This window comes from Paroedura picta, chromosome 14 (assembly GCF_049243985.1).
Source record: "Paroedura picta isolate Pp20150507F chromosome 14, Ppicta_v3.0, whole genome shotgun sequence".
NCBI lineage: Eukaryota > Metazoa > Chordata > Lepidosauria > Squamata > Gekkonidae > Paroedura > Paroedura picta.
The window spans coordinates 30,505,267-30,533,240 of NC_135382.1; the positions used below are offsets into that span (position 1 = coordinate 30,505,267).

Sequence of the window (27,974 nt, forward strand, 5' to 3'; positions counted from 1 at the left end):
ACAGTACAAGTTGTAGTTGAGGGACATTTTATTCTTGCTTCTTGCAGATATCCTATAGATGTAGAATTGCCAGGTAGGGGCTGCTCGTAGACTTGTTGAAACAAGAGGGGAGCCATGACTCAGTGGTAGAGTGCCTGCTTGGCATGCAGAAGTTCCCAGTTCAATCCCTGGCATCTCCAGTTTTTTAAAAAGAAAAGGATCAGGTCAGAGTTGATGTGGAAGACTTCAGCCTGTGGTCCTGGAGAGTCACTGCCAGTCTTGTGTAGATGATGCTTACCTTAATGAACTGATGATCTTATTAAGTATAAAATAGCTTCATGCATTCAGTTTCATGGTGTGGTCTGCTAAAATATACAGTACAAGAAAAGCATTGTCAGGAACAGTGAGTTGCAAAAATACTGTCATCCTAGGGCATTCTTCATCACTATACAGATCCAGAATAAAAGCTTCTAATAATTCCTGTGGTCTTTGATCTCAAACTTCATGTATTCGTTGATCTTCATTGGACAAATCCAGTAAGGAATCCAGAGTTCTGTGCTCTGTTAAATTTCCTTTGATGCCGTCATTCCATTGTAGCCTGATAAACATCCAATATAAGAAGAACTTCTGTGGAATGTAACCTGTTTTTGTTTGGTGCACTTTGTGCTTGCTTTAGTCAGAAAGCAGAGTATATCACTGCTATTTATCTTTCAAAGCAAACGAGAATAACAAGTCATTATGTCGATGTGTGAAATGTGGGTTATATGCTTATATGCTTAGTTATTTCTGTTTTGGAAGGTAGAATGGCCTACTCATTATTTCCAAGCAGTAATAGTTTCCCCACAAAAGAAACTGAGGACCAGATATTGGCTGAGTTAAGATTGTGAGAATTTCATATGTAGAAGTGCATATTAACCTCTGTCAGGTTGTATATATGGTAACAAGAGAAATTAAGAACTGGTTAAACTGCATCTTGTGTTCCTGAAGCAGTTTATTTGGTTATATGGAGTATTAAGACCGACAATCACTTGTCCAGAGGGCAGTGATTATACAAATCAGCAATGGCTAATGAAGTACTGTCACTTTTCTGAATTAACCTGTATATTATAGTTTCACCTTGCAACAGAAAACAGTAAAGTGTAAGCATTCCTGAGCCTTTGGGGTAGGGTGGTATATATAAATATAATAAATAAATTCCTGTTGACTCTGGGGCATTATTGTCATTTATTTAAAAAATAACACATTGGAAGATGGTAATGCACAGTTAATCCTTGAAAAGTTCAGGGAACATATCAGATTCCTTGAAATATTTTGCTGTTCTGCTTTTTGGCAAAAGTTACTGTTTCCCTTTCTGCCTTTATATATATATACCCCGCCCCTTCCCTTCATCACAGACCCAAGAGCAGGTTACTATATTGTTCTTCATTCTTCCATTTTTATCTTGATAACAACCCCGTAAGGTAGGGCAGGCTGAGAGCTTGTGAATGGCCCAAGGGGGACTCAGCACGCTTCTATGGCAGAGTGGGGATTAGAATCTGGGTCTCCTAGATCTTAGTCTGATACTCTAATCAAGACAGCACAATAGCGCTCTGCACATTCCAGGATATTTCTTAATCACTGCGTGGTGCCAGAGGCAGGATCCGACTGCCAGCGTTGAAGGATTATCCACTTTGATGAGAAAGGGGCCATTCAAAGCCTAGGCCATTGATCAGGTATTCCCCCCCCCCCAATCCTGTGTAAATCTAGACCCAATATTGCATGCAGAATTTTAACATTTATGAGTTCTATTTTGTTGCGTGTTGAATTTTGATTCTTCTTTTTAGAAAAAATGTGAACTTTGTGGAGAGTACCTGCCCTAGATATCATGCCGTGATTTAGTAATCTGTTACTGGACAGTTCCAATGCAAAGAATCTGGCTAGTGCCCAGAGCACCTATTACAAGATTTCTGTGTAATAAAGATGACAAATCTAAAGAAGTGCATTTTATGACCATTAGGAAGGATTGCCTTTTAGGGATTGGATTGGAGAGGAACTATGCCAGCATTCCTCTTCCCACAGATGTTATCCAGCTGTGGACGCAGGTCCTTTCTCATATATGTGTAAAGAAAAATGTTGGTTTGGCTAATCCTGGCGACGCAGCAAAGCAGGTACTATATCTCCGGTGTGCTGATAGCATCTAAACCAAATTTGGTTACAACACCGTGTTTAAATTGCTGGTGCTTGGGTGAAGGGGCAAATGAAATTCCCGGAATTGTCAAAATTTGTTGTTAGACATTAACTGAGTTTTAATGGGGAAAAATTCCCTTAGAAGGCCCATGATTGCCACAAAACTTTGCAGCCTGTAGCCATGTGAAGATTACCGCATAAAGTAAGTTTAAATTAAATCTTGACCGTAAATCCTCATGTAAATCCACTAAGTGTAAGCTGAATTTCAACTTCTCAGGAAACTGGGGCACTGCTTGGTTGGCACAACTGATCAGATTTGGATGTTACATTGTCGGTGGTGTGGTAGGTGCAGTCAGGAAACATTTAGCTTGAGATTACAGATTCGGTGGGAGTAGCTGATACAGGGCATTCCAACAGAGGTCTGTAAATGTTGGAATAAGTTTGATAGGCCAAAAGAATATAAAAGAGATGGTAAATATCGGCACGATAGTAGCTGTGATTCTTTCCTAAAAGTTAATTCTTAAATTCCTGTCTCTCCTTTGAAAGCTTGGCCAGTATCACCATCTCATTGCCACAGATCAGATGCTGAGGTATCAGCAGTTTACTTGCAAGTACCCAACCAGTTCATGGCGACCTTTGAGTAATGGATTCTGTTGTCCGTTTTTTCTTTTACCTTTTGCTGCTAAGTAGAAAATTTAAATAATGAGGTCCCTAAACATTTGTTAATAACTGTAGTCTGGAGGAAATGTCCTCGAAACTAGTGGTAATCCTTCACACAAGACTGACAGATGTGGAATCCCTTGTGATTTGTAGGGCTCTGTGTAGAACATTGCTATCATTATGTTTGATACTAGTTTATTTTACCCAGTGGATACTCTGCAGAATGATCTAGTGGTCTGGAAAGTTGTTCAGTTGGGATTTTGTGCCCAGGCCCACAAATGAGTACTCTGAATTCTTTCACTAGATGAGTAGAATCATCAAGCATTTTCCAGTAACAGGAAAATTGTCCTTCATCTTGATGGATGCATACGCACAGAATGATCTTGCAGAGCAAAGGGTTCATACCAGTGCAAGTGCCAGCAATCTGTAGTGATGACTGAAAGCCAAATGCCGTTAACATCAAGCAGTAGCTAAAGTGGGCCATAGAGAAGTAATATAAAGATAGGTGGGCTCGAGAGGCAGCTAAGTACAGAGAGACCTGATTTACCAATTAAGAGAAGGCTCCACTGTATATTCTTGTGGTCTTTCAAGAGTATGAAATTCTGCACATTCTGTAGCACAAGGCAAGCTGTGATAAGAGCCTAATGCTGGGAGCAGTTGAAGGCAAAAGAAGAAGGGGATGACAGAGAACAAGGTGACTGGATGGAGTCACTGAAGCTCCTTCAGTGGACTCCGGGGAATGGTAGAGGACAGGAAGGCCATGGGGTCATGATGGGTCGGACACTACTTCGCAACTAAAAACAACAACAACTTCTGAGATGAGTATGCTGTTAACATCAACATACTCACATTCAGCCTGTGTAGCAGGCTATTGATAAAAATGCAGAACTTGCTTTCAGACATTTTGAAGGCCCGGGGGGGGGGTCATCCCTTTTATTCTTGGGAGGGGGGACTCCTTTATTTTAGACAGGATTGAACACATGAATTGTTGTTTTTTACCAACTAAAAGTATTTTGCTATTTTAATGCACAATTTAAACTGCACAGTTTATAATTTTGTTCACATATAAAATCGGCATGTTTGTGGAATATAGAGAGCCAAATGCCGCTTACAGTACAATTCTAAGCAGAGTTCCACTCTTCCAAATTGGTTGAACTTAGTGGACTTAGATGGGAGTAACTCTGTTAGTTTTCCACAAGCAAAATTGTGACTTTACACAATAGTTGTGTGAGAACTGCTAAGTGCTGCACCGTTTGTTATCTTAGTTCTTTTATCTTAGTTTCTGCTTTCTGATTAAAAACAAGCGGAAAATATAAGCAACTTTTGTAGTAAATGGAACTAGCAGCATAGTCGGATAATGAGTTAAAGTTTATACAATCTAAAAACACTGAATCAGTAGAGTTGGAAAGGACCACCAGGGTCATCTAGTCTAACCCCTTGCACAATACAGGAATTGTTTGAGGGAGGTGTAAATTGAAGATTATTCTGATGCTGTGGTAGTATTCTCATAATTAGGCTTGTGTAATGAACTCTACAGTCATGCAGTAATCAACTGGTAGTTCTATTTTGTGTGTTTCTTCCATGGGATTAGTACCAAGGTATGGTAATTTGGCACAGCGGTGGGTCGGGACACAGGGAAGGAATCTTTAATCCCACTCAGCTGTGACCTCTCGGTGGGATAAATCAAGACTGCACACTCCCAGCTTCATTTCTGCCTGCAAACTGGGAGCAATAATGCTCCTAACTCATAACATATTTATAAGAGCCCATAAATGTTACTAAGGGAACTATAGCAAGCTGTAAGTATGTGCAATTGGACTAAGGTGACCTAGCATCATTATATCAGCTTGGTATTTAGAATTCATTGACTGCAAAATGAGCATCTATTCCAGACTGTAAGAGCTGCTATTCTGTAGAAAGGGAGAGAATTGTTAATACAATAAAGAACATGACCAGTGGCTGTCACAACTAGTATTTCATGTCTGGCATGCAATGTTTATAGAAGATTTGGATTCTTTCGTGTGAGTTGCTTGGCACTTATAACATGCTTTGCTCTTGTTTATAATAAGGTTGGAATGCTGTCTCCTCATAGCTGAAGGAAGCTCACCACCAGTTGCCCATTAGCTGTCGTTTTAGTGCTTTCTCATAAGGAATGAGAGCGACGGCTTCTCTGCCCTGGCACCCATGTCTCTGGCAACCTCCCAGGGAGCTGTGCTGGCATTTAGAAGAAAGCGTTTCCACTTGTAGAGTTGACGGAAGCCATTTTACTTTGACTTTTTCAGACACTGGAAAGATTTTTTTTTTTTGGTCAATGGAGGTTTAATGTTTAAAGAAAAGATATCGTAAGTCTGGACGTAATAGATTTATCTGCTTATAGTTAAATGTGTTAGTTGTTTTTCAGCTGTGCGGCCTTGCAATAAATCATAAATGCATGTACAGTTCAACAAAAATAACGGGCTTAAAAAAATTAAAATATTCCAGTTTCTCACCCCTCTGACTCTTCCATTAAATATTATTATTCCAAATGACTAACTGCTGGTGTTAGTTTTAATCTCTATATTGTTTGGCACAGCGCAGAAAAATTTCCCTTGCTATTACTGATGCTGACATAAAGTAACTTGCTTTCCTTTCCCAATAAGCTGCTTGGCAGAAAAAAGCAGTTACTGGCCAAACGGAGCAAGCCCAGTCGAGCTCCTTTTTTTCTGTTAGAAGATATATTGACTGGTGAAATGAAAGGAATGTCTCCTATCTTAATCACCAGTATAAGTATAAATGCACTTCTGCTAACGTTAATAACATGCGATGTCAGAGTGTCTAGAAGAGTTGTACCTTTAAAATGTTTTTGTGTTGTAAAATTGCCTTATTTTTAAGCTTTCAAATGAATCTGGCTGCAAATATATTTGTTGAGGTGCCTTTCTGTGCTGGGGCTTGATGAACAGTTAGAGAGCATGCATGATTAAAGTGCTAATTAAGGACAAGGCTATGTTTCTGAAGTGCATGAGGTCACTTAGCACATGGCTGATTGGTGTAGTGAATGAACGGTGTTAACTTTTTGAATAATCTCGGCATTTACCTCTATAGTCTGTAAATGAGGCAGAATAGAGAGGTTTTCTGTGGCCAATTCTTGGAAGTGTGTGAAGCTTGAAAAGTGTACAGGCATTTCGTGTTCAAAGCAAATAGATTTTGTTACGCATCCAGATGATGGCTAGGTGCCTAGGTATCTTGTTCTGAGTACAAAGGTAAGAACATAGTGTTTTAATTGAATCAGGTCTCAGCCAGGTAAGCAGCTCTGTTCTAGGTGGCTTCATTAATAGGTTCGTCAAAGAATTTAATAGGACATGTACGCTTTGTCTCAAGTCACTCTTCATATCTGATGATTTTGCAATCTGCCAGGAATGCTTTTCACACCTTTATATAACGCAGACAGCTCTGCTCTGCAAGATGGAACTTCGAATTTGCTGCACCTTATGTGGATGGCCTATGACAGCAGGGAATGAAGCTTGAAATTAAAATTCAGAACTATGGATTCTTTCCCAACAGATATGTTTTCCTTTCTGGCAGGGGCATTCACTTCTATAAAGCAGTATCCACAGTGTATGTAAAATGCCATGGAAGAGTAAACTTCTCTGTTACAATGCTTTGGGCTATCGCCGGTCAAAATGGTTACCTTTTCTAGTAATTATTAAAGCCAGGTCTCACACTGTAAGAAGACCAGGAGTTATCTGAACCAGGGATGGCTGTGGTAGAGAAGCACTCCTGTTTGTAGCCGATAATGGGTTCGCGTGAACTATCTGCATTAGACAATTTACCCTGCTTAGTCATGCTCTTTGCAGCTGGAGGTGAGGCATGTATTTTTACGTGTTGACAAAACTGCTGTTCTTGGCTTGTTGTGTGTGTCAAGGGTAGGGGAGCTGGTGTAAAGAGTATGCAGCCAGGTTTATGTTGCACCCAACTTGTCCCTCTTCAAGTCTCTCAACCCTGAAGGTTATTAACTGTAATAATTTATATCAGTTGCCCATCGCTACATTTTTAACAACATATCCCTCATAATATCTGAGAGCTGGTGAGCGGCTGACAAAGGTAGAGAGGGCTTGCTAAACCCGCCACGAAAGCTTGGTATGAAGACTGTTGCCCAGGACAACCGTCCAAGGTATTTTGTGTTTACCTTCAGAGAGGATCTGACCAAAGTCTCTGCTGAGTGATAACTTGAAGCGTCTTCCTCCCTTTCAGACCCTGCTTCCAGTAGGAAGAGTAGCCCTTGTGTGATCTTGCTTGGTTGTTCTCTATTTACTGAACTAACAAAGTTCTGTTTGTTTGAAGGTACATGGGGATAGGACTCTCAGCCCAAGGTGTCAACATGAACAGACTTCCCGGTGAGTCATTGTTAAGAATTGTGCTTGGGTCTGTGCTGTGTTAATCTTCACTGTGCTGAAATTGTCCAGCTCTCAGAAGAGGGAAAATAGTCCCCATTTCCTGCAGAGTCCAGATACGGAGTTTTGTTTAAAAAGGACCTCATTGTCGAAGCCTTTTTCTGTTTTTCCGTGATTAGGTCTTGGTTTACTGGCCTCTTAAAAGTATACTCATGGCTTTTGATCTTGTGTCCAGGAACAGGGGAACATGACCATCAGCTTTGGCCTGCTCCTTGTACTCTTCTGATATACAGCATTTTATGCATCTCTGCTTCTGTCCTCCTAAACTCTCCCATCAGGCCATCTGTCTTTACATTTCTGCATTGCAGCTTCCCAGATGAACATGCAACTATGACATTTTTTTCCTTCTGCTACAAAATGCTACCTGGTGAAAGATTGTATGTTTCTGGAAATGCTAAAGCTGTAGAGCTTGTTCTGTTCCTGTGCGAAGATTAGTAGCAGGTTGTGGGCTCTGATAAAATTCAGCCCTGGGTAGGGGAGTATGTGATATGCCACTAGCCACCCATTGCTTTTCTCCTCTCTGGAGTGCCAGGTGCTTGTTATGCACCTGTGGTGCATTTTAACAAGGCTGCTGTGGGTTAATTGTGAGGTATTAATGCTTATATTGTGAAAAAGTCTGTTTCAGGGTCTGAAACTAGATAGGTGTTCTCTGGCAGGAATCCTAAAACTTGAGTCCAGTGCCACCTTTAAGATTCTAGGTGTGAGCTTTCATGTCTTTGTGACACTGTTTACTAATTTCCTACTAATCCACTCTCTCCTTGTATCTGTACTCTTATGATTTTTGATCCATTGTCTGAGGAAGTGTGCCTGCACACGAAAGCTCGCACCTTGAGTAAAACATTGTTGGTCTTAAAGGTGCCACTGGACTAAAATTTTGTTCTGCTACTTCAGACCAACACGGCTACTCACCGGAATCTACCTTTACTGCATTGTAATACATGGCAAGTCCTGACCTGCTAACCTGATCACATCAGATCTCAGAAGCTAAGCAGGGGACAGCCTCTGTTTGTATTTGAATGGGAGACCACAAATGAAGTCCAGGGTTGCTGTGCAGCGGCTGGGGATGTCAAACAACCTCAGAATGTCTCCTGCCTTGAAAACTCCAAGGGGCCACCATAAGTCAGCTGCAAGTTGATGGCACCATGCATGTAGGCTCCATCTAGTATTATATGGTGTTGTTTTTTCTCATTTGTATCCAAAAGTACATAAGCCCAGATGGATCAGACCAGAGGTCATCTAGTCCAGTGTCCAATTTCACACAACAGCCTTGGAGGGCCAACAGGCAAGAGAGAGAATTCAAGGCCTTCCCCCAATGTTGTCTCCTAGCACTGGGTTTCAAAAGTTTACTGCCCCTAAGAGATGGAAGCTCCCTTTACTCATCATGGCTAATAGGCAGATTCTTAGAGGATAGCTCCATCAATGATTAATTTCCTCTTAAAGGCATTTGTGCTTGTGGCTATCTCTATGTCCACTGGCAGTGAACACCACAATTTAATTCCTCATTGTGTAAAGAATTATTTCCTTTTGTCTGTACTGCCCATCAACTTAATTGGGTATCCTTGAGGTCTAATATTATGGAAGAGGGAGGAAGAGGTCTTTCTGGGTACTCCCTGTGCCCTATTGATAATTTTATAGACCTCTATCATCACCCCTGCCCACTTAAGTTGCTGTTTTTCTAAAACAAGAAGTTGTTTAGCCTTTCATCACAAGAAAGTCAACTTCTTCAGAAAGAACTGTGGACTTTCTGACAAACACTTAAGTCCTTGGTGAATCCGTGCTGCGATAGACTTTGCATAGAGTTGGTACTGTCAGGATGATCACTCCACTCCGTCCTAATGATTATGGCACATTTGAATAGATAATTGCCAGTCGTGTAGACGCCTCATATCATACCTCAGCTCACACTTAGTATTTCAGATCAGTTGTTTAGCGATTAACATCAGTTAGTCAATAACACCTAAGTAGTCCTTGTTCATTCAGCAGGTGGTTTCTGTTTTGTTTTCTGTTTTGTTTTTAAATCAGGGCCATTGGTAAGGCCTGAAAAGCTTGTCTCACTTCTTCAGGAACAGACACAGAGCAATGTACTTCAACACGCACCTCGGCAGTCTTTTTGCTCAACAACCAATTCACAGTCTGTCTTCCCCGCATAATATACTTTTTAAAATATATATATATATATATATGAGCTAGTTTGTGTACTGGTTAAGAATGGTGGCTTCTAATCTGGAGAACCAGGTTTGATTCCCCGTTCCTCCACATGCAGCCACCTTGAGCCACTCACAGCTCTCTCAGCTTTACCTACCTCACAGGGTATCTGTTGTAGGGAGAGGAAGGATAGATTATTGCAGCTGCCTTGAGACTCCTTGTAGTAAAGAGCAAGGTTCCAGACCCCTGCTCTTTTTCACTTCTTCGCTATCAGGCTGGATTCTGAGGATTGATTCTAACACAAGGAAGCATCATGGCTGCCATAGTAAACGGATGCATTTGTGTCTTTGTTGCAGACGGTTCCTCTGGAGAGGGAATGCTCATTGATCTGTGATGAAGAACTTTACATGCACAATGTGTTTTGGCTCAGTACTAGAATGAGGTAAACGATAAGAGAGGACTTCCAGACCACAGTTACTATTCACATGGGAGAGGATGGGTTAAAGATATGTTAGAGATCTTGGCAGGGAGAGGTACTGGGATGAGGAAGGACATGCAGGAGCATAGACTGAACTCTTGAGCTGTTAGCTGCCTATCCCTAGATAACAGTTTAATTTGTTACCCAATAGCTCTTACTTGGTCTTCATCCAGTGCCTGTTTTCTCTATATCCATGGGTTTTAATTCTGGAATCTGCTGTTTGAGTAGGTGGCTCATCCTTTTTAACTGCTAGATGGTGCTGATTAATGCTTAGGTGTTAGCCGTTGCTTGCTCAAGCCAGAATTGTACACATGATTAGCATTTGCATATGATTACAAGGTCACATGCAAACCATAGTGTCAGGCGACATCTGCGAGCATTATTAGGAAGCACCCATGTGATTCATGCTAAATGCAGGGCTTTTGGCAGGTGATGGCCATTCAGCTCCTTTGTGGCTAGTTGCTAGAAATTCAACTGTCTACAGCCTCCACGGGTGTCCTTTTACTGGCCCCACATCCAGGACACGATCAGGACTTTCCAGCAAAAACGTCTAACAATGGATCAATACAGATGCCAGATGTTAATTGCAAAGCCTTGCGCACAATGATTCCTGTTCCCGGAACACATTTCAGATGTTTTTTAATGTGAGCATATAAGGAGCAACTTTAATGTTTTACTGTGAACCGCCGTGAGACCTGTTGGCTAGTGGCGGTATATAAATCCAAAAATAAATAAAATGAAGGGAGGGCAGTAATTTCTCCCTGTTTCCACATGACATGTGTAGAACCTCACTTAGTAAATACACAGAGCTGAAAATTGCTAGTTTAGAAAATTTATGTGTGTGCTGTCCAGAGACCTACTTCAGGTAACTTACAGTTAAAATAGAACCAAGGCCATTAGCTACAATATAAAGGTGTTTGGAATCACTGATGTCTGGGTCTGCCAAGTAGCCATGAAGTTGCCTTATACTGAATTATTGGCCCATTCAGGCTAGTGTCGTCTACTCAGATGGTCAGCAGTTTTCCAGGGTCTCGGGTACAGGTGTGTTTCACATTACCTGCCACCTGACTGACTGACCAACCACATCACCTGCCATTCTTATCGGAGAGGCTGGAAATCTAGCCTGAAGCTTTAGGCAGACCAAGCAGACACTATGCCACTGAGCTGCAGCCACTTCCCCTGAACAGTATGTGGCCTGCCAGATTGCCACAGAACACTTGCCCCCATGCATTGCTGCTTTCCAGGTTGTTTGATCTTTCCCTCCCCATTTTTGCAAGCCCGGGTTATAAGTTTATTGAAGTCCCTGGTGAGGGGTCATAACATAGCTGGTGGGTTGCATTCAGTTTGGATGACAAGTTGTACAGCTCTGTTCTTTAAAAACAAACAGCGAGGACTATCTAGCAGAATTAGCTGGTGGATTCTGCAACCTTTCTCTTAGATTTAAAAAAAAATGTTTTGTGTGTCACATTTGTGTTCTTCACCCTACCTGGATGTTTAACAACCTAGTTTAGTCACCAGTAGTCTGGTGGCTACTTGTATGGCTGCAACTAGAATTTGCTCCAGAGATTGAGGTTCAGGGCTCATCTGGAATTTGAATCCTGTCGAGTATTCTGTTGACTGTGCCAGTTCAGTGCTCTGATGACAGAGCTGTTAGCTATTAGGAAATAAGTCCACCTTTAGTATAGCAAAAGTAGTGGAAAAATTAAAGGGTCAACATGCTGCTTTTCATGTAAATGATTTAAAATTGCCCCAGTTTAGTATTGTTCCTGATCCGGAAAGAACAAAAGACATTGGCCCTGTATCTCCTGTAGTTTTTGTTGGGTTTCATAGCGTCTGAAGAACCGTAGAAGACAAAGTTGTCTAAATTTAAATATTCTGTTGAACACTCCACAAAATGTTGACTTGGGTTATTGCTTTTATTTACCTTGGCTACGGATGAGCAGGAGGACTGACTATGCTTGCTTTTTTGTAAAGGTAGTATTGTTTCCACTTCTAAGCTCTATATTGTCTTCTCGAGGTGAGAGTTGAGGTAAAGAGGAGTGTTTTAACACTCTTAAATTCCCTAGAGGCAAAGGAATATGGTCATTTTAGAACCAGTAGCAAAAGAATTAAGTGTAATTAAAAATCTTGCTCAGAATCTCACATAGATGTGCCATTTGGCATCTTGAGTTTTCTGTTCTACATTGAGTGTCATTATAAACATCAGCTGCTGGCAAATTCACAAACTCTGACTGTGTTATGCTTACAGTGGAACCTCAAACCAGTTAGAAACACTAGTGGAGGGGGGAGGTTATGGGCAAATCTGAAACCATTTAAGGGCTTTTGCAAATTCTCTTGAATCCATGGCTACGCCTCTTTCCTAACAGTTTTGCTGGTTGGGGGAAAAAAACCCTCTGTTTAATCTCATTTATTGCAAGCAAATGCGTATGGTGGCCTTCTTGCTTTAAATCACCACCATTACTGTAGATTCTCTTGACCCATCAAGTTCCATTTCCTATTGGTTACTCTCCTTGTCCGTAACCTGGCCTGAAAACGTGAGTGGATAAAAGACTATCCAGATGCCCCTGTTGGACGGGCTGATTTAGGAGCACTTCCTGTAGGGTGTGGTAACTTTTAGAATCCTGAGAAATACTGGGGATTCCTCTGCTGAGTTGTCATATGGGTGTTCTCTCCAGAAATTATTGTTGCCAACATCAGATGTTGCTCATCGTTCTTAAATTAGATGATTACAAGCTTGTGGCAGCGAAGAATGAAGTAGGTTGCTCTGTTCCTCCTCGATTCTGAATGAGTAAGGAAGGGTTGTTTAGGTGAAGGAGATCTGACTCATCCTAGATAAAGGTGTTGATGGTATTTGGGATAGCCTGATAGTGAAATAAGTGGTCAGAAGATGAGACTTAAATTGTCATGTGCTTGGGCACTGGTTTTGGTTAGGCCATGGCTATACTGAGATTTCAACAGAAAGGGTAAAGGAAGCAATACTTCAGACAACTGATAATGTTGCAGCTTGCCAACTGTACCCATCTGTAGGCTGCCCCACCACTTAGGGCGGCCAGCCTAACATTCACCTGAACACAAGCCTTCTTCCAGCTCTGCGGAATGGGCTCCCTACAGAGGTGAGGGGAACCTCTTCCTTGGAGATCTCCAGCTGCCATGCTGCAAAGCTTGCCAACTGGGGAGGGAACAGCAGCAATTTTTTAAGAGGGGAGGGAAAGATTTGGGGTCTGTTATTTGCTTCGTGTTTCAGTTAGAACTTTTCAATGTCTGTCATCAGCTGCTTTGAAATGAGCAAAGGCAGGTTATAAATGTTCTAATAAAATTAAAAGTGCAAATAAAAAAAACATGGAAGTGGAATCACTACGCAAACTGTACGGAATGCCCCACAATATGCATTGTATCCATTTAACCATAAACCAACTAATATGGGGCTAAGCAACATGAAATCCACTTATTAGAAAGAATTCAGTGGTCAGGCTGATGACCTGGGAACATGGGGACAGAATTCACATGTTTTGACTCCCAGTTCCTGGGACTCTTTGTCCTGAACATGCTGTGGGTTATTTTGGTAGCTTTCCTCTCAGGGTAAGATCCTGCTCCGCCAGCCCATACAAGCCCGTGGAACAGCTGAGTATATTTAGTCCGTGATGACTTGACTGTGGTTTGTGTAACATGATGCTTCAATACCTCCTTGACTGGAATCTCTGTGGTTTACATTAAGAGGGAGGGAGGGAGAATGTGTCTGCTGTATGTGGCTGAATGTAAATCTGCTGGAAGCTGCACAAGAGCTTGTTCTGTAACTACAAGGCTCTTCTATTTAGACAAAGAGGCCTTCTCCCCAACTGCTGAAAGATTGGCTTTCATAGAGAAGCCTTCAGCTTTTCTGTTCGGTGCACGGGGCTTATTCTTGGCCGTTGCTGGCAGCAGACTGCTCTGAAAAAGTGTGGGAGTCACTAGTAGAGGCTCACAGTTGGCCCTTCATCTCAGTCAACTTACCTTCCAGCCAAGCAAGAAAGATGCATGTCAATGCCATTCCCTTCCCAGCAAAGAGTAAATCTGCTTTCTGTTTTGCACATCCAGAGAGGGCTGATGGCCAGCTTAGTTTTCCTGCAGGATTACTGGCAGGGCAAACATAGTTTCCCCCTTTCTCTTAAACGTGGTTAAGGAAATCACAGTGAGCCACAGGGATTTACATGCACCTTTTCTTCCCGCCTCCAGTATTGATCTTTTTAGTGCTTGCACCCTTGTTTCAGGACCTTGTTTTGAATTCTTAAGATGGCAATCATTGGAAGGTGGGGGGGGGGGAAATTAATAAAGAGGCATGCAATTGGAGAGAAGCATGTAACCCTGTGCCTGACGTCCATAGTTAAGAGATCTGGGGAACTGGTATAGAGGTTAGGCTGTCGTGGTTCAGATTCTTATGCCAAGACGGTCTGATTTCAGTGGAAACTTTGATAGGTATGTCTGCCCAGCAACCGACAGCAGGTAGGTAGAATGGGCTCTTAGGAATATCCCTGCTTTGCAAACAGCAAATACCTTCATTTTTCTTTATCTCAGTTCTTGACCTAGACAAGGAATTATTTTTCTCATTTTATCAGCCGCACTTTGTACAGCGTAATAAACACATAAGGAATCAGTGTCCTTTTTAAAAAGGACATTGTGCATTCTGAACACAATTTCTGGACAGTTCTGAAATGTGTGTGAAGCTGTGATTTAAAATAACTGCTCCTTGGGGTGGACTGATGACTGCTAGAATCATTATACATCGACATATGCAGTTCTTGCCTCAACCTCTGTGATGTATCAGGGAAGCCTGCAAGCCTGTGATGGTGCCCTGTACCCCTGAACCACTCTGTCTGCCAGCAAAATTGGGCACGCTTACCTAAGACTGGGTCATTTGAGGACGTATTCTGGTGCTGCCAGGATGCTCTTATCTCGCAGGCACATGCTACTTGCTTCGCTCTCTTCCATTCTTTTCACATACTTTGCCAAAGGGAAGAAAATACCCTCGGGAGACATGAGAAAAGGGATGTGTATGAGGCAAATAATTCTGTTGGGGAGAAGTTACAAAGGGAATCCACTTGGAAATGGCTGTGGAGAAGAAGTGAGAGGTTTTGCAAAGAGTCTCTGTTCTGGCATCTGGGGAAAACCCATTGTACCGGGAAAGCAAATCAGCAGGAATGGGTTCTTAAGGAAATAATGGGAATTACCCGAACTCTGAAAGAAGCAGGTTGACAGTTGAACACGAGGGGGTTAATTACAAAGCAATGGTTGTTCAACCGAAACTCTGCTGTTCTGTAATAATTTTTTTTTAATTGAACGCAATTTTGCAAATCAACATTTTCTTCAACTACAGAGAAGGCATTCCTCTGCAGCATATTAAGGTTCCTGAAATTCTGTAGTGTTCATAGAATTAATGGTCTGTATCAGTGTTCAGCCTGCTCAATATGCATAGAACACAGAATTTCAGCCTCTCTGGAATTGCACAAACACACCCGAGAGCTTGTTTCCTCTGGATCTTCCACATCAATATCAGATTTCTGCTGCAAGATGCTGCATTATTAGCTAGTCCTAGAGTTTGCAGTCCATAGTTTTATGCTTATGATGGTTAATGCTTTTATGCTTTATGATGATGGTTAATGACTGAAGCCTGGAACACTGCTGTTGCTTTCCCTACGTAACGTGTAATGTTTGACTTTGCTTCTACAGCAAACAATGGCACAATCCATCTTTCATGAAGAAAATATGAAGCCAAAAGGCATTTGAATATACTCAGTTATACTATAGAATATTCTACACTGTTTATACCTGTGAGTTCATGTGAAGCTAGCCTCCTTTAGCGTTTGAGGTCATGTGTACAACTTTTAAAAATCAACCTTGTCGCATAGCAGTGTCATTTCATGTATTAAAATAATTGTTGCACCTTCCTTCTGTTCTTTTTTCAAAAGTGCCAGACTAGGATCTCGGGCACCTAGATTTGAATCCCCACTCTGCCATCGAAGCATGCTGGGTAACCTTGGGCCAGTCAGTCTCTCTCAGCCTCACCTACCTGACAGGGTTGTTGTGAGGATAAACAATGTAAGATGCGTTGGGTCCTCACTGAGGAGGGAAACAGGGTATAAATTAAGTAAAATAAAATCATCTAAAACTGATTCCAAATGATGATGAAGTTATCCATTCAGTCGATTCTGACTCTTGGCATTCCTATGGCACAACTGCTGCCATGATTTTTGATCCTGCACTGCTCCTTTTAGTTGTATAATGTTGTGGCTGGTGTCCACCTCGATCACATCCAACCACTGCGCTCTTTATTGGCCTAATTTCCCTTTTCTACTGATCAATCCTAACGTTCCTATTATTTGGCATTATTATTGGAAATATTTCAGTGTTGACTGCCCTGAGCCAAAAGGGAGGACAGTATATAAATGAACACATTCCAAATAATAATTTCCAATCAGCAGGAGGCTTGTGGCTTGCTAAAGCTGGAACAAATTTATGCAGTGTTGTCCACGAAAGCTTAAGCGGTAATAAATATGTAAGTCTTTTAAGCTATCCTTGTAAGCTGTTTGAGCCTCTTGTGGTGCAGAGTGGTAAGGCAGCAGAAATGCAATCTGAAAGCTCTGCCCATGAGGCTGGGAGTTCAATCCCAGCAGCCGGCTCAAGGTTGACTCAGCCTTCCATCCTTCCGAGGTCGGTAAAATGAGTACTCAGCTTGCTGGGGGGTAAACGGTAATGACTGGGGAAGGCACTGGCAAACCACCCCGTATTGAGTCTGCCATGAAAATGCTGGAGGGGTCACCCCAAGGGTCAGACATGACTCGGTGCTTGCACAGGGGATACCTTTACCTGTAAGCTGTTTTCTGCTACAGCACAGCAACATGGCTACCCCTCTGGAATATATAATCGTGTGCATGTTGTGCAATAATTACTGAAGAAACATTAGTGCTTTAGTTAAAACATTTATATCCCCTGCTCTCATCTACGTAGCTCCCAAGGCAACTTACAGTAACAATAAAAGCAGTATTATAGAACATCATAAAAACATTTTGCCAAATCCAGCTTCGGCTACTGCAGCAAACTACATTAAAAGATCATTAAAATGAAGATGGGAGGAATAACATAGTCCAAATACTAACTAAAATGTTCAGCAGCAAAAAAAGTCAACAGCACCTGCCACTAGCTTGTCTGGCGGAGACTTCATACTCAGGCTGTGTGTAAATGTAGTCTCCAAGTTTTCTGGACTGTGCTCCAAAATATTGTTTCGAATTTGAGAGAGGAAAGTTCATGAAAAGTACTACCCACATTTCAACAGCAGAACATTGTGACAAACACAAACTACACATCTGCTTGTTGTATCCTTACTTGACGCATGCTTGCTGTTGTGGTTTGCATTTCCTGATAGACTGAGCTTCCCATGTCCATGTTTGTTACTAGTGCTGCCCCTGCCACCTTTATGATTTGTCTCCTTATATTTTTCTTCCCCAGGTTGGGATAAACATTCCTACGGCTACCATGGTGATGACGGACACTCCTTCTGCTCTTCAGGAACAGGGCAGCCCTACGGTCCAACTTTCACTACTGGAGATGTGATTGGCTGTTGCGTGAACCTCATCAACAACACCTGCTTCTACACAAAAAACGGACACAGCTTAGGTAGGCAACTAATAGGCATTTGGCACAACTAAATATATGTATTTATTTTTAATATTTAATTAAAAAGTAGACAGCTGTTCACTTTCCTAGTTCAAGTTCTAATTTATACTCAAAAGCCAAGACTTTTAGAGAAAAGTTCCAAGTCTTCAGGAATGCCCAACGTAATTATTTGTGCTAATAGCTAGGGGGTGGGCACAAACCGGCTCATGAGCCAAAATTTAATATGAACGTGGCTCAGTAGCCCCTAAACCAATGTTCAGAGAAGGCACTTTCCCTGAACATTTACTGGATTTTAAAATCTGGTTTGGTTTGGCTGTTTATGCTATTTTAACCTAACAGTTGAGCAGGGCAGGTCTACCTGTCAGCTGTTAGATTTAACTGGCTGCAAGCCGTTAAATATTTATCTCCCCTTCACTTCACAGTGTGTGCTGGGGGGGGGGGGTGATCGCTTTCCCACTTTCTCCCAGCCATGGCTTGTTGGCCGGCTTGGTTCAGGAGCTTGGTTTTGGGGCTTCCCCAAGCCAGAATTTTTAGATATTTGCTCATCCCTAGTAATAAGTTGCAAATAGTGGCATTAATTATTTCTGTATGTAGGCACTCATTAACCATCTTTCTTACTCCTATATCTCCTTCCTTAGCTAGCATGAGTTTTCCGTCCTATTCCCCCCCCCCAGTCACATCGAACACAAAATACCAGGTAATTCTGTTGAACCCCTACTAATGAATAGGACTCATTTACTAGTTTTCTCTTAAGGAACTGAAAGGAAACTCCCACCACCACCACACACACAATGTCTCCTGATCTCAGTTTAGTTTAGAACAAGAACAGTTTAAAACAAAAGATATTTATCTGCATATGCTACAGCAGACTGTCAGGCTTTTATTGGGGGAGGGCATATATAAGATGGAGGTGGGACAAGGATTCTAATAAACATTCATCCTAAAGAATCTGAAGCTCTGTGTTTTACTGGCCAAGCAACCACACCTGACAAATCAGATGCATTGAATAGAATAGCAAGGCACTCCCTTGTAGCTTGTTAATTGGCACAAAGATCGAATAGATTTTCCTTCTGTTGAGTGAGAACACGATGGAATCCACTATGGAAATCCATGCTGCCTGAATAACTTCACAGATGCTTTGTGAATGCTTCCAAATGTGGTGTTCTGTTTTTACTTGGGAAATAGTCTCAAAACATCCAGTTAGGCAGGTTGCTATCTTGCATTGACCCAGGATCAGGGGTATTTCGACATTCCAGAAATACAAGTTGAAATTTCGTGCTCAGTAGATGTGTAATCTGCATTCAGATTGGGGGTGGGGGCTCAACTGGGGAAGTATTAGCTGGGGCAAGATCGCAGTTCTTAATAGTCCCACCGCCTATCTACTAAAATATCAAGCACCTCTCATCTCTCCCTGCATTGATTCCTGAACCTCCTGCGGTCATGGCCTGAGAGATTTTTTTCTTGTAGGACATGAAGGATCATTGTCAAATTCTAGATCTAATTCAGCTCCAGTTAGAGTACAGAGAAATTGGCCCTGTAGTAAAAACATGGGAGGTCCTCTTCTAATTTCAGCATTTCAATACATATTAGGCTAATTTCCCTGTTGTGGCCTGTATGTCTATATAACATGGGTAGGGGTTCCTGAACTGTGGTCCCCGCTAGTGCTAATTCTAGCTATCACTGGAGGTTTGGCAAGAGGCTATGGCTGAAGACTGGAGCAACTGCTTGCCTTGGCTTACAGAGTGTTCCAAGTTCAATCCCCAGCCTCTCCAGTTAAAGAGAGCAGGTGGTAGGTGATGTGAAAGACCCCTACCTGAGACCCTGGAGAGCTGCTGCCAGTCTGAGTAGACAATATTGACCCTGATGAACCACTTGTTTGATTCAGTATAAGGCAGCATCAGGTGTTTAGGAGGTTCCAATTTCTGGTTACATTAAGCTCTTGCATTCCTTCTTTAAAGAAAGCATATTTTTTCCCCTTCCCTGTCATTGTTAGAAAGGTTATATGTACCGAAATCTGTTCCTTAATCAGATGCTTTGGCGCAGTCACATTAGTTCTATATTTTCCCCCCTGACCCTGCTCCTCCTCATAGATTGCTGTCTGTCTCGAGCCCTGCAGCACTTGCTGGTCCTGTACGTGTTAAAGCTGCTGTCCTTGGCTAAAACTAGAAGCAGTCTGTCCTGAGATGCTCCTGTTTTGGTGACAGCTTTCCAAATGCCTATAGAACAACTGTGTCACCAGAGACGGGCAGCTTCTCATGCAAGCCCCAATTAGGGTTAAGTGCGAAGAGCGATGCCAGCAGGAAGGGAAGAAATAGAGTAAAGCATCTTGTGGTAATGTGAACGCGTTCAGTGTATTCTTGTCCTTGTGGAGATGGGTCCAGGCTGATGGATAAAGTTAGGATTTTTAAAAATCCCAGAGATGGAATGTGGCACAATAATCGTGGTTATTTTCCTGGCTCATTCATTCTAGACGTATACTTCATTCTTATTGGAAGCTGACATATTGGGCACCAACTAATCCTGTCCACAAAGTCTGCAGGGCATTGTTGGCCAGAGCTGAAACTGGGACCCCGGTATGCCCATGTGAATCTCAAGACACCCACAAGCTTCAAACCTACTTCTTAAGGGGGGAGTAGGTGTGGGTGGAGTGCATCCCTGTCCCAGGATGTAAGCTGAATACATCTCTTGCTATGTTCAGTCTTGCACACAACAGCTGCCATGTTGAAGAACCTCAGTCTTTGCAACTGATCCTTCAAGAGCTCAGTTATGCTTTTCTTTCTTAGGAAGAAAGGAGGGTGACAAAGCATATCCCGTGCTATCAGCAAATATATCTGTTTACGTGCATCTTTGCCTCTGTCCAGGTCTGTGACACCCTGCCCAAAGGGGTTTCCTTTGAGGCAGCAGCAGCCTGGTTCCAAATTTCCAGGTGTGCTTTGAAGACATCTTCAAGGTTAAAGGCTCTTGCTTAAGCGACTGCTGGGCATTCATTAGCTTTTTGCTACATAGTTTTCTTTTGAATAAAGGAAACTATAGGAGTATTTTGTAGAGCCGTTTCACACGCAGGATGCTTCAAAGATGTTGAAGCCTTAACTTGGAACAGTTTTTTAGAAGTGAGTGTTGGATGCTCATCTCTCATGACGTCAGTTTCATTTGAACTGCTTGTTAGGGCCAGTGAAAACGTTCTGCAGCACTCTCCCTGACATTACTGCTGTGTTGGGATTTTAATATATCACAGGTATCTGTAACTTCCCTGATCTTGGACAGGCCTCTGACTCAGAGGTCCCCAAGCATTTTGAGTCTGGTGGGCACAACCGCAAAATGGTTGCCACCAGAATCAGAGTAGTCTCATGCATAACTCTAACAGTAACTCTTCACCATTTCAGGCAGAAATTCTGTTTAACAGAATGGCTTTTAAAATAAACATATTGTTTAAAAATACGTTCTTGCAGGCACTTAGCATTTCTCAGTCATGCAGGGAATAGCTTTATGCTGTGGTGGCAGCAGCTGCTGAAACAGCTGTAAAAAAATCTGCATCGCCAGCCAGATCTCCAGTGACCAGGCTGAGGTCCTGCTGGTCCAAAACCACTTGGAAAAATTTCTACAGGTGCCCGTGGGCACCACACTGGAGAATACTGCCTAAAGTGACATCCTTGATATTGGATCTTTAGGCAGGGTTCTCCAATAAGAGATTGGGTTTTTAATGTAGATATTTTGTGCAGGCAAACTGTGAGAACCTTTCTGCAGGTTCCTAGTGCAGATCCTCCAAATTTGGTTGCCAGAGAGCTCATTCAAGCTGGCACCTCTTTCACAGGGTCAAATATATTGAGGATCCTACGTCTGGTCTCTGAAATGGATGTTGGGAATTTAATCTTCTCAATGACACACAATGTATTGTAATTTATGTTAACAAAAACTCCCCCATCAGTCATGAGTTGTAGGTTAGCTTGAGGACCAGTGATGCCTTAATGGACATGAGGTCAGAAAACATGGGATTGTGAGGGAGATCCTGATTAACTCTGACCCATTTGTTTTTTCCTACAGGGGGCCAATCTGGCAACTGTTAGCAGGGCATAATATGTGTAAGAAGTTAAAGTTGTAGGTCAGTGGGAAGAAAGAAAAATCCTTTGTCTTTTAATTTTAATATTTTCCCCCCACAGGTATAGCCTTTACAGACCTCCCTGTAAGTACAATTTTCAGTATTTTAATAAAAGATGCAAATTGAAGGGATGGGGGGAAATGAGTTGTGCTGATTTCTCTTCTTTGCCACACCATCTGGAAAGAGTTTGAGTTAGGCTGTCTGAATGGGGCATTTTCACTGTAATCAGGATTGTCAAGTTTTGGGGAAAACTAGTGTGCTAGTTACCAGTTTTTGTCAGGGTTTTCCTGTTATTTTCTAGGGACATGGAGTGGGGGGGGGGGACAACTAATAACATACTAAGTAAAATTACCAAAAGATGCTTTACAGTTTGACAGATTAACAAGATCCTCTTGAGGTTTTTGAGAACAGAACAAGAAGGCCCCAACCTGAATAGTTCAGTTCAGTTCATTTTGATACAAGATTAGCTTGAATATCTACATACCGTTGCTTTGGCTGCATTAAGCAGACTAAAAATTAACTTCTAAGTTAATCAGTTGCTGTAGTGTAAGTTAGTGAAACAGGGAGGGTGGCATATAAATACAATAAATTAAATAATAAAATAAATTCTGATGTATTAAGTTATGTTCGAGCTGTACACATTTGTATAAACCATCTTGTCTCATGTGCTAGCAAGTTGGAATGTAGCCCAGTAACTAAGTGAGCATAGTGAAGCAAGGTACAGATTTTCCTTTTTAGCCTGAGCAAAAGATACCTGACTGCTTTACCTGCTTTAGAAGAGAGTTGGTATAGGTGGTAATCCGAAAGCTCTTTGTTCTGTAAACTTTTTGTTGTTGAGTTGTTCACGTGTGATCAGGGTGTGTGCATTTAAATCACTACTTTCCCATGTACCTTGTACATCAGCACCAAAATACAATTGTGCACTTAGATGCACAAATGGAAAATAAAAGCTGTATAGAAGGTGTAATGACTGGGGAAGGCACTGGCAAACCACCCCGTATTGAGTCTGCCATGAAAACGCTAGAGGGCATTACCCCAAGGGTCAGACGTGACTCGGTGCTTGCACAGGGGATACCTTTACCTTTTACCTTTATAGAAGTTGTAGAGCAAGGGAATTCCTTTAAAAAAAGCTGTGAAAAGAATAATATTATCCCAGGATCAGAATCCAGAGATAGCAACAAAAATGATGCTGTTACTGCCCGCATAGAAGTTTGGGATTTCTATATGTTAAAAAAGATCAGTGTATAATTTCTGGAAAGAAACCCAACCCACATTTATAGAAAAGCAGGTCTCAGGTGCTTAGTTGAATCTAGCTTGGTTGTGTTCACCCCTAAGTGGCAGCATGGCAGTCCCTAAACTGCAAGAGCATGACATGACTGTCACATGTTGAGATGACCCCCTGTGAACCCAGGAAGCAGTTGGGTCTCTCAGCAATCCCCTCTTCCTGGAGAATATGACCCTGTTGCTGCCCTGCAGCTGTGGAGCGGGTGAGGCAGGCACACGTGCAGGAGCAGCAGGTCCTTCCGAAAAGCTGCTGAACAAGTACAAGGGCTCCATGACCAACCTGAAAGTCATGAACCCATGGGCTGAAGACTGTCGCAATGCCACATCAGTTGCAGCACATAGTCTCGGAATCTATTATTATGCAGTCAAGGATCAAATATATGTAACTGACAGTGTTGCAAGTGTTTACGGAGCATTTTTTAAACAGGGAATGCTAATGCCTTGTTTCACCTGGGGGGGATGCTAATTATTTCCAAGGTTGTAAACAAGAAAAGGAAAAAAAAATCCCAGGCCTTGGCAAACTGGCCCCAGTAATCATGCCCATCCAGATGGTGTTTTCCATACATTATAACAAACTTTTCTACATGACAGCTATGATTTTTTTCTGCACAGTATGTAAAGCAGCCCCGGGCTCTTTGGAAATGCAGACCTCTTGAATAGCCATGTCATGAAGACAAAGAACAGCTGTCTCTGTAATAGCTTGGCTGTCTCCAGTTGCAGGGTATCTCATACCTTGCTGGAATCGTGCCCCAAACCACTGCTCCCTTGCTCTGCTTGCATTTTCTTGCTTTGATTGCCTCTGCAGGCATCCATTTAACAACCGAGGAAGAAACTCCCCGTGCTATGTTTGTTTTGCCCTGTCTGTCTTTCTTTCTGTTTTGCCATGAAATCTTTGTCAATACAGTGGAATTTGCAGTCCAGCTTATCTGCTGGAGATAGTTTTGAGGCCTTCTAGCTATGCAAATGGGCCTTTCCAGTGTCCAGTAATAATTCCTTCCCTATTCTTTTCCCTGCACCCCCCCCTTTTGGGAAAACATTCAAGAGCAGTTACATCATTACAAAGTAGCTGTCCAGAACTCGCTGAGTTTTTCTTTAGCTGTCGATACCAGGAGGCTGTGGAGGCGAGGTTTGCGTTGCTGTTCAAAATCTGATTGCTCTTCCTGCTGTTACATTTGGATTTCTCATCAGCTATTGCATCCTAATTTCTTTCAGAAAGCGTTAATGGCTTGCGCTAGGGCCAGTGGAGGAGCATGGCCTGCCTTCTGCATTATCTTAAATAACTTTAGCAGCCCTTATTCTCAAGCGAAAACATTTCTAGTACGTTCCTGTGCAGGCCAGGTCCCTTTCCCATGTCTTACAGCACATCCAACAACTGGAGGCTGTGACTGCATCGTGTCACACTTGAATATTCCCTATTCTTACTCCCTTTAGGCATCACATTCGGTTTCTGGATGAAATGCTCACCAGATTAGATAATAGGTGCTGAAACATATTTCCATTCCACTGCGGAGGGAAACAGAGTCGGTGGATAGTTGAGAATGTTGATCCTCTCTTCCCAAAAAAATGCTAGGAAGGGCTGTGCATCTCCCCTGCACTGACAAAAACTTTTCTCCAGTTCCATGGCACACTTGGCTATATTAAGCTTGTCACTCTTTTGCCTGAATCTGTCCCTGCTGCAGTATCTTATCGCTTTGTGCTAGAAAAATATTTTTGGTTTCCCTGGGTTTCACTCTGCTGCCTCTATCTAACCTTCTCAGGAACCTTCTCTTCTTTGTACTTCTGAGTTCTTATCTCCTTGGGTTTATCCCTTAGGTTCTCTCCCTCCTTCCCATGCACTCAGTTCTTCCATTCCTTCCACTCTGTTCTCTTGAAGGTAGCGGCAGTCTCATGAAGAAAACGACAACAAAAAACACAACCAGTATATTTGGGTCATCAGTTTTTCACAATCGTCCTTCTCTTTGTGTGATAGAATGGCAGTGGCTTCATTTTCTGGTAAAAGGAGAAGCAAATCACAATTTGCTCTTGATTTGTGTTAGGGAAAGCCTTTGGATTAAAATACTTTTGTAGCCTGGCCCAGTCAGATGTGGGTTTAGACCTTTGTGTGTGTGTGTGTGTTGTGAAACTGATAGTTGCCTTAGGAAAGTTCTTTTTGTTTGGTGTTTTTAGAGTGCTGATAGGAGGGAGTTGCAAAAGATTAGCGCCTCCAGCAGCAGAAACACAAAAAAGCATAGCTGGGGAATGTGTATTAAAAACTGAAAGTGGTGGGTAGGGAAAGGAGAAGCAGCTTTGTCTAAAACAGGCTTTCTCAACCAGGCTTTCGTGAAAACCTGGGGTTTCTTGATGGCCAGGAAGGGTTTCCCAAACAGGTGGGAGTTATCAGGCGGCATGACCAGGTATGGTCATATCGACCCACCCTTCCTCCCAGAATTGCCAATGAAGGGCCTGGAGAGGGTGGTAAAGGGAAGGGCCCCGGGTGGGCATATACACAGTCATGCTTCCCAACCATAGTTTGCACAATTGCGCCACTTCTGGGGTTTCTAGAAGCCTGAAGGAATGCTTCAGGGATTTCTCAGTGATAAAAAAGTTGAGAAAGGCTGGTCTAGAAGATTGCCTACCAATAGATAGGGACAAAAGTTGAATTGGAAGGCTATTTGGGATAAACTAATAAACCAGAACCTGTGAATCGGAGTCCAAGTATCTGACCAAGGGAGCCTTGACTCTTAAAAGCTTATATTCTGCTGGACTTGTACCTGCCCACCGAAAACTGTGAAGAGCACTACCAGCTCAGGGACCTGAATGACTCAGTGATTGGTTGGCGTGATTTCTCAAAACAGAAAGGCAAATATGGCCAGAGCAATAGCTTGAAGGTGGTTTGCTGGAGTTTTCTTACAGATTCTGACATCCTTCCTCTTCTAGCAAGGGGCGCAGCTCTTGAAGGGCACCTCAGAGCTTGTCTGGGGCCATGGATTTCCAGCTGGGTTGGGCTGAAAGCAGTTTTCTTTGGGTTCTTGCCAACTTGCTTTCCAGGCAGTCGTACTCAAAATGTGGTGCTCTCAGAAGCCTCCCCTACGTAGCATTCCTTTCTAACAAAGATGTGATGCATAACATAAAGGTTGTCTCAGAGGCTGCAGAGTAAATGGGGGGACCATTTCAACTTTTGCAGATATTGGAAACATATTCTGTGACTCTCATTGGGAAGTACATCCACTATCAAAATCTGTTAGAAAGACGGCAAGTCCTCGGGGGAAACTTGCACCCTCTTTCCCCCTGCAAGGATTGATGTTGACCTGTGTGTTTAGCATGCTGGGAATTGTAAAGGAAGCATTACAGTCTAGTTTAGATCAATATCAATTGTAGCCAGTCAGTCACCTATACATTGTGTGTGCCTGACATGGAGGCTCTGTTAAAACTTTTTGTAAGAGAATTAACACCTCTGCCTTGCGGGGGCCAGAAAAAAATGTTGCGTTTTTTGTCTTCTCCCTGGGTTTGTGACTTGGGTTTCTTTCTTTTGGCAGGCCAACCTGTATCCTACAGTGGGGCTTCAGACGCCTGGAGAGATAGTGGATGCCAACTTTGGACAGCAGCCCTTTGTGTTTGACATTGAAGATTACATGCGGGAGTGGCGAGCAAAGATTCAGGGCACCATTAAACGTTTCCCCATAGGCGACCGGTTAGGTGAATGGCAAGCCATGTTGCAGAAGTAAGTAGGATAATAGGCCTTTAGAAGACTCATTAAACCAGCACTTTCTATATTTACCGCCTTTTCTTCGTTAGGCCAGTCAAGTCTCCTGCCTGAGCAATGCGATCCCTTAATGCTGATAGCAAAGAAATGTGCTGCCTGTTCACCCTATATCTATTTTTAAAAGCTGTCAGGGAAGATGAGGCTTATGGAGTCTTGAAATGATGTCCTGCTTTAAAAAACCTGTCTGCTTTATTGCTTTTAGTCCCCCTCTGGAGACAAGTGACTAGCAAGCAATGGAGCCGAATGTAAAGGGGGGCGGATGGTTCGGAGGAGGCTCATGAGTTCTGTCTGGCTGCCTCCTGTGGGGGCATAAGAGACAATGAAGAGCTCCCATGAGCAGTGGTGAAAGCAGATGAAAATCTGATGGTTCTTGGTGTCCCCCCCCCCCCCAATTGAAAATCCAGACAGGGCCTGATTGCATTAACAAGCATCTTGCTTTAATATGCAAACCCTGGAACTGTCTTGGGATGATTACTCTAATAATGGGTTGCATGCAGCCAACTTTTCTACTGGTGAAAAGAGACAAAGGGTGGGGGGGGGGTCACCTTTGACTGCTCAAAAATGAGATGCTGGATCGTGGGACACATGGTCAAAAGCTATGTGGGATGAAGGCAAGAACTTAGCAAGACTTGAGTGAGAAGGATGGCTAGATCTTAATCCACTATGACTTGCTTTCAAGAAGGATTAGACAGAGAACAGCTCCAGGTCTGAGTAGGTGAGACTGTGTATTTTATAGGTGCTAACAAAATCAGCCCTGTGCTAGCAATAAGCTATTGCCTTATTATGTTAATGCAATATCCTTTGGCATGTTTTTTCTTCAGACAGATGCAGAGTTTTTTTGTTATTTGCAATGTTCATTCGAGCTGCTTCAATTTAGCCATGCCATCCTCATAGCCTTCGTTCAACTCTTGTCTTAGTCTTACTAGGAAGAGCTAAAATGAGGAAGCAATAATGTTAAACTGCATAACAGCTGTATGGTTTTGGGTGAATGTTTACAAGTCACCAAGGCCTGTTGCTTCTTTCCCAGAATGCCTCTGTTCACCACAAAAGCGTGGGGCTGTATATGCATTGCAGGAAGCAGAGCCAAGAACAAAGACGCACTCCTCCCTGTACCATTATCCTCTTTGGGGATATTTTGCTGGAGATATTTCCTAGCCTTGCCAAGGATCCCTACTGGTCAGCGATGCTCATTGTACATGTTTGCTCTTTCTTTCCTGTTTGACAGTATGGTTTCTTCTTACCTGGTACATCACGGGTACTGTGCCACAGCGACTGCCTTTGCGAGGGTCACAGAGAGCACAATCCAGGAAGAACAGATCTCCATAAAGAACAGACAAAGTAAGATTA

General features: G+C 42.5%; 1 protein-coding gene across 5 annotated transcripts in view; it reads left to right on the forward strand.

The window, feature by feature from the left end:
* The window catches only part of RANBP10 (RAN binding protein 10), a 44,660-nt gene that overhangs the window by 3,037 nt on the left and 13,649 nt on the right, over nt 1-27,974 (forward strand). For 2 of the 5 annotated variants that reach the window (XM_077310721.1, XM_077310720.1), the window contains exons 3-7: nt 7,126-7,178; nt 17,338-17,505; nt 21,663-21,685; nt 26,401-26,585; nt 27,853-27,965. In XM_077310721.1, coding sequence (XP_077166836.1) covers nt 7,126-7,178; nt 17,338-17,505; nt 21,663-21,685; nt 26,401-26,585; nt 27,853-27,965 — 542 coding nt within the window. Of the gene's footprint in view, nt 1-6,691; nt 6,956-7,125; nt 7,179-9,743; nt 9,823-17,337; nt 17,506-21,662; nt 21,686-26,400; nt 26,586-27,852; nt 27,966-27,974 lie in introns of those variants that run through there. The other 3 variants (XM_077310722.1, XM_077310724.1, XM_077310723.1) reach the window with 3 other exon arrangements.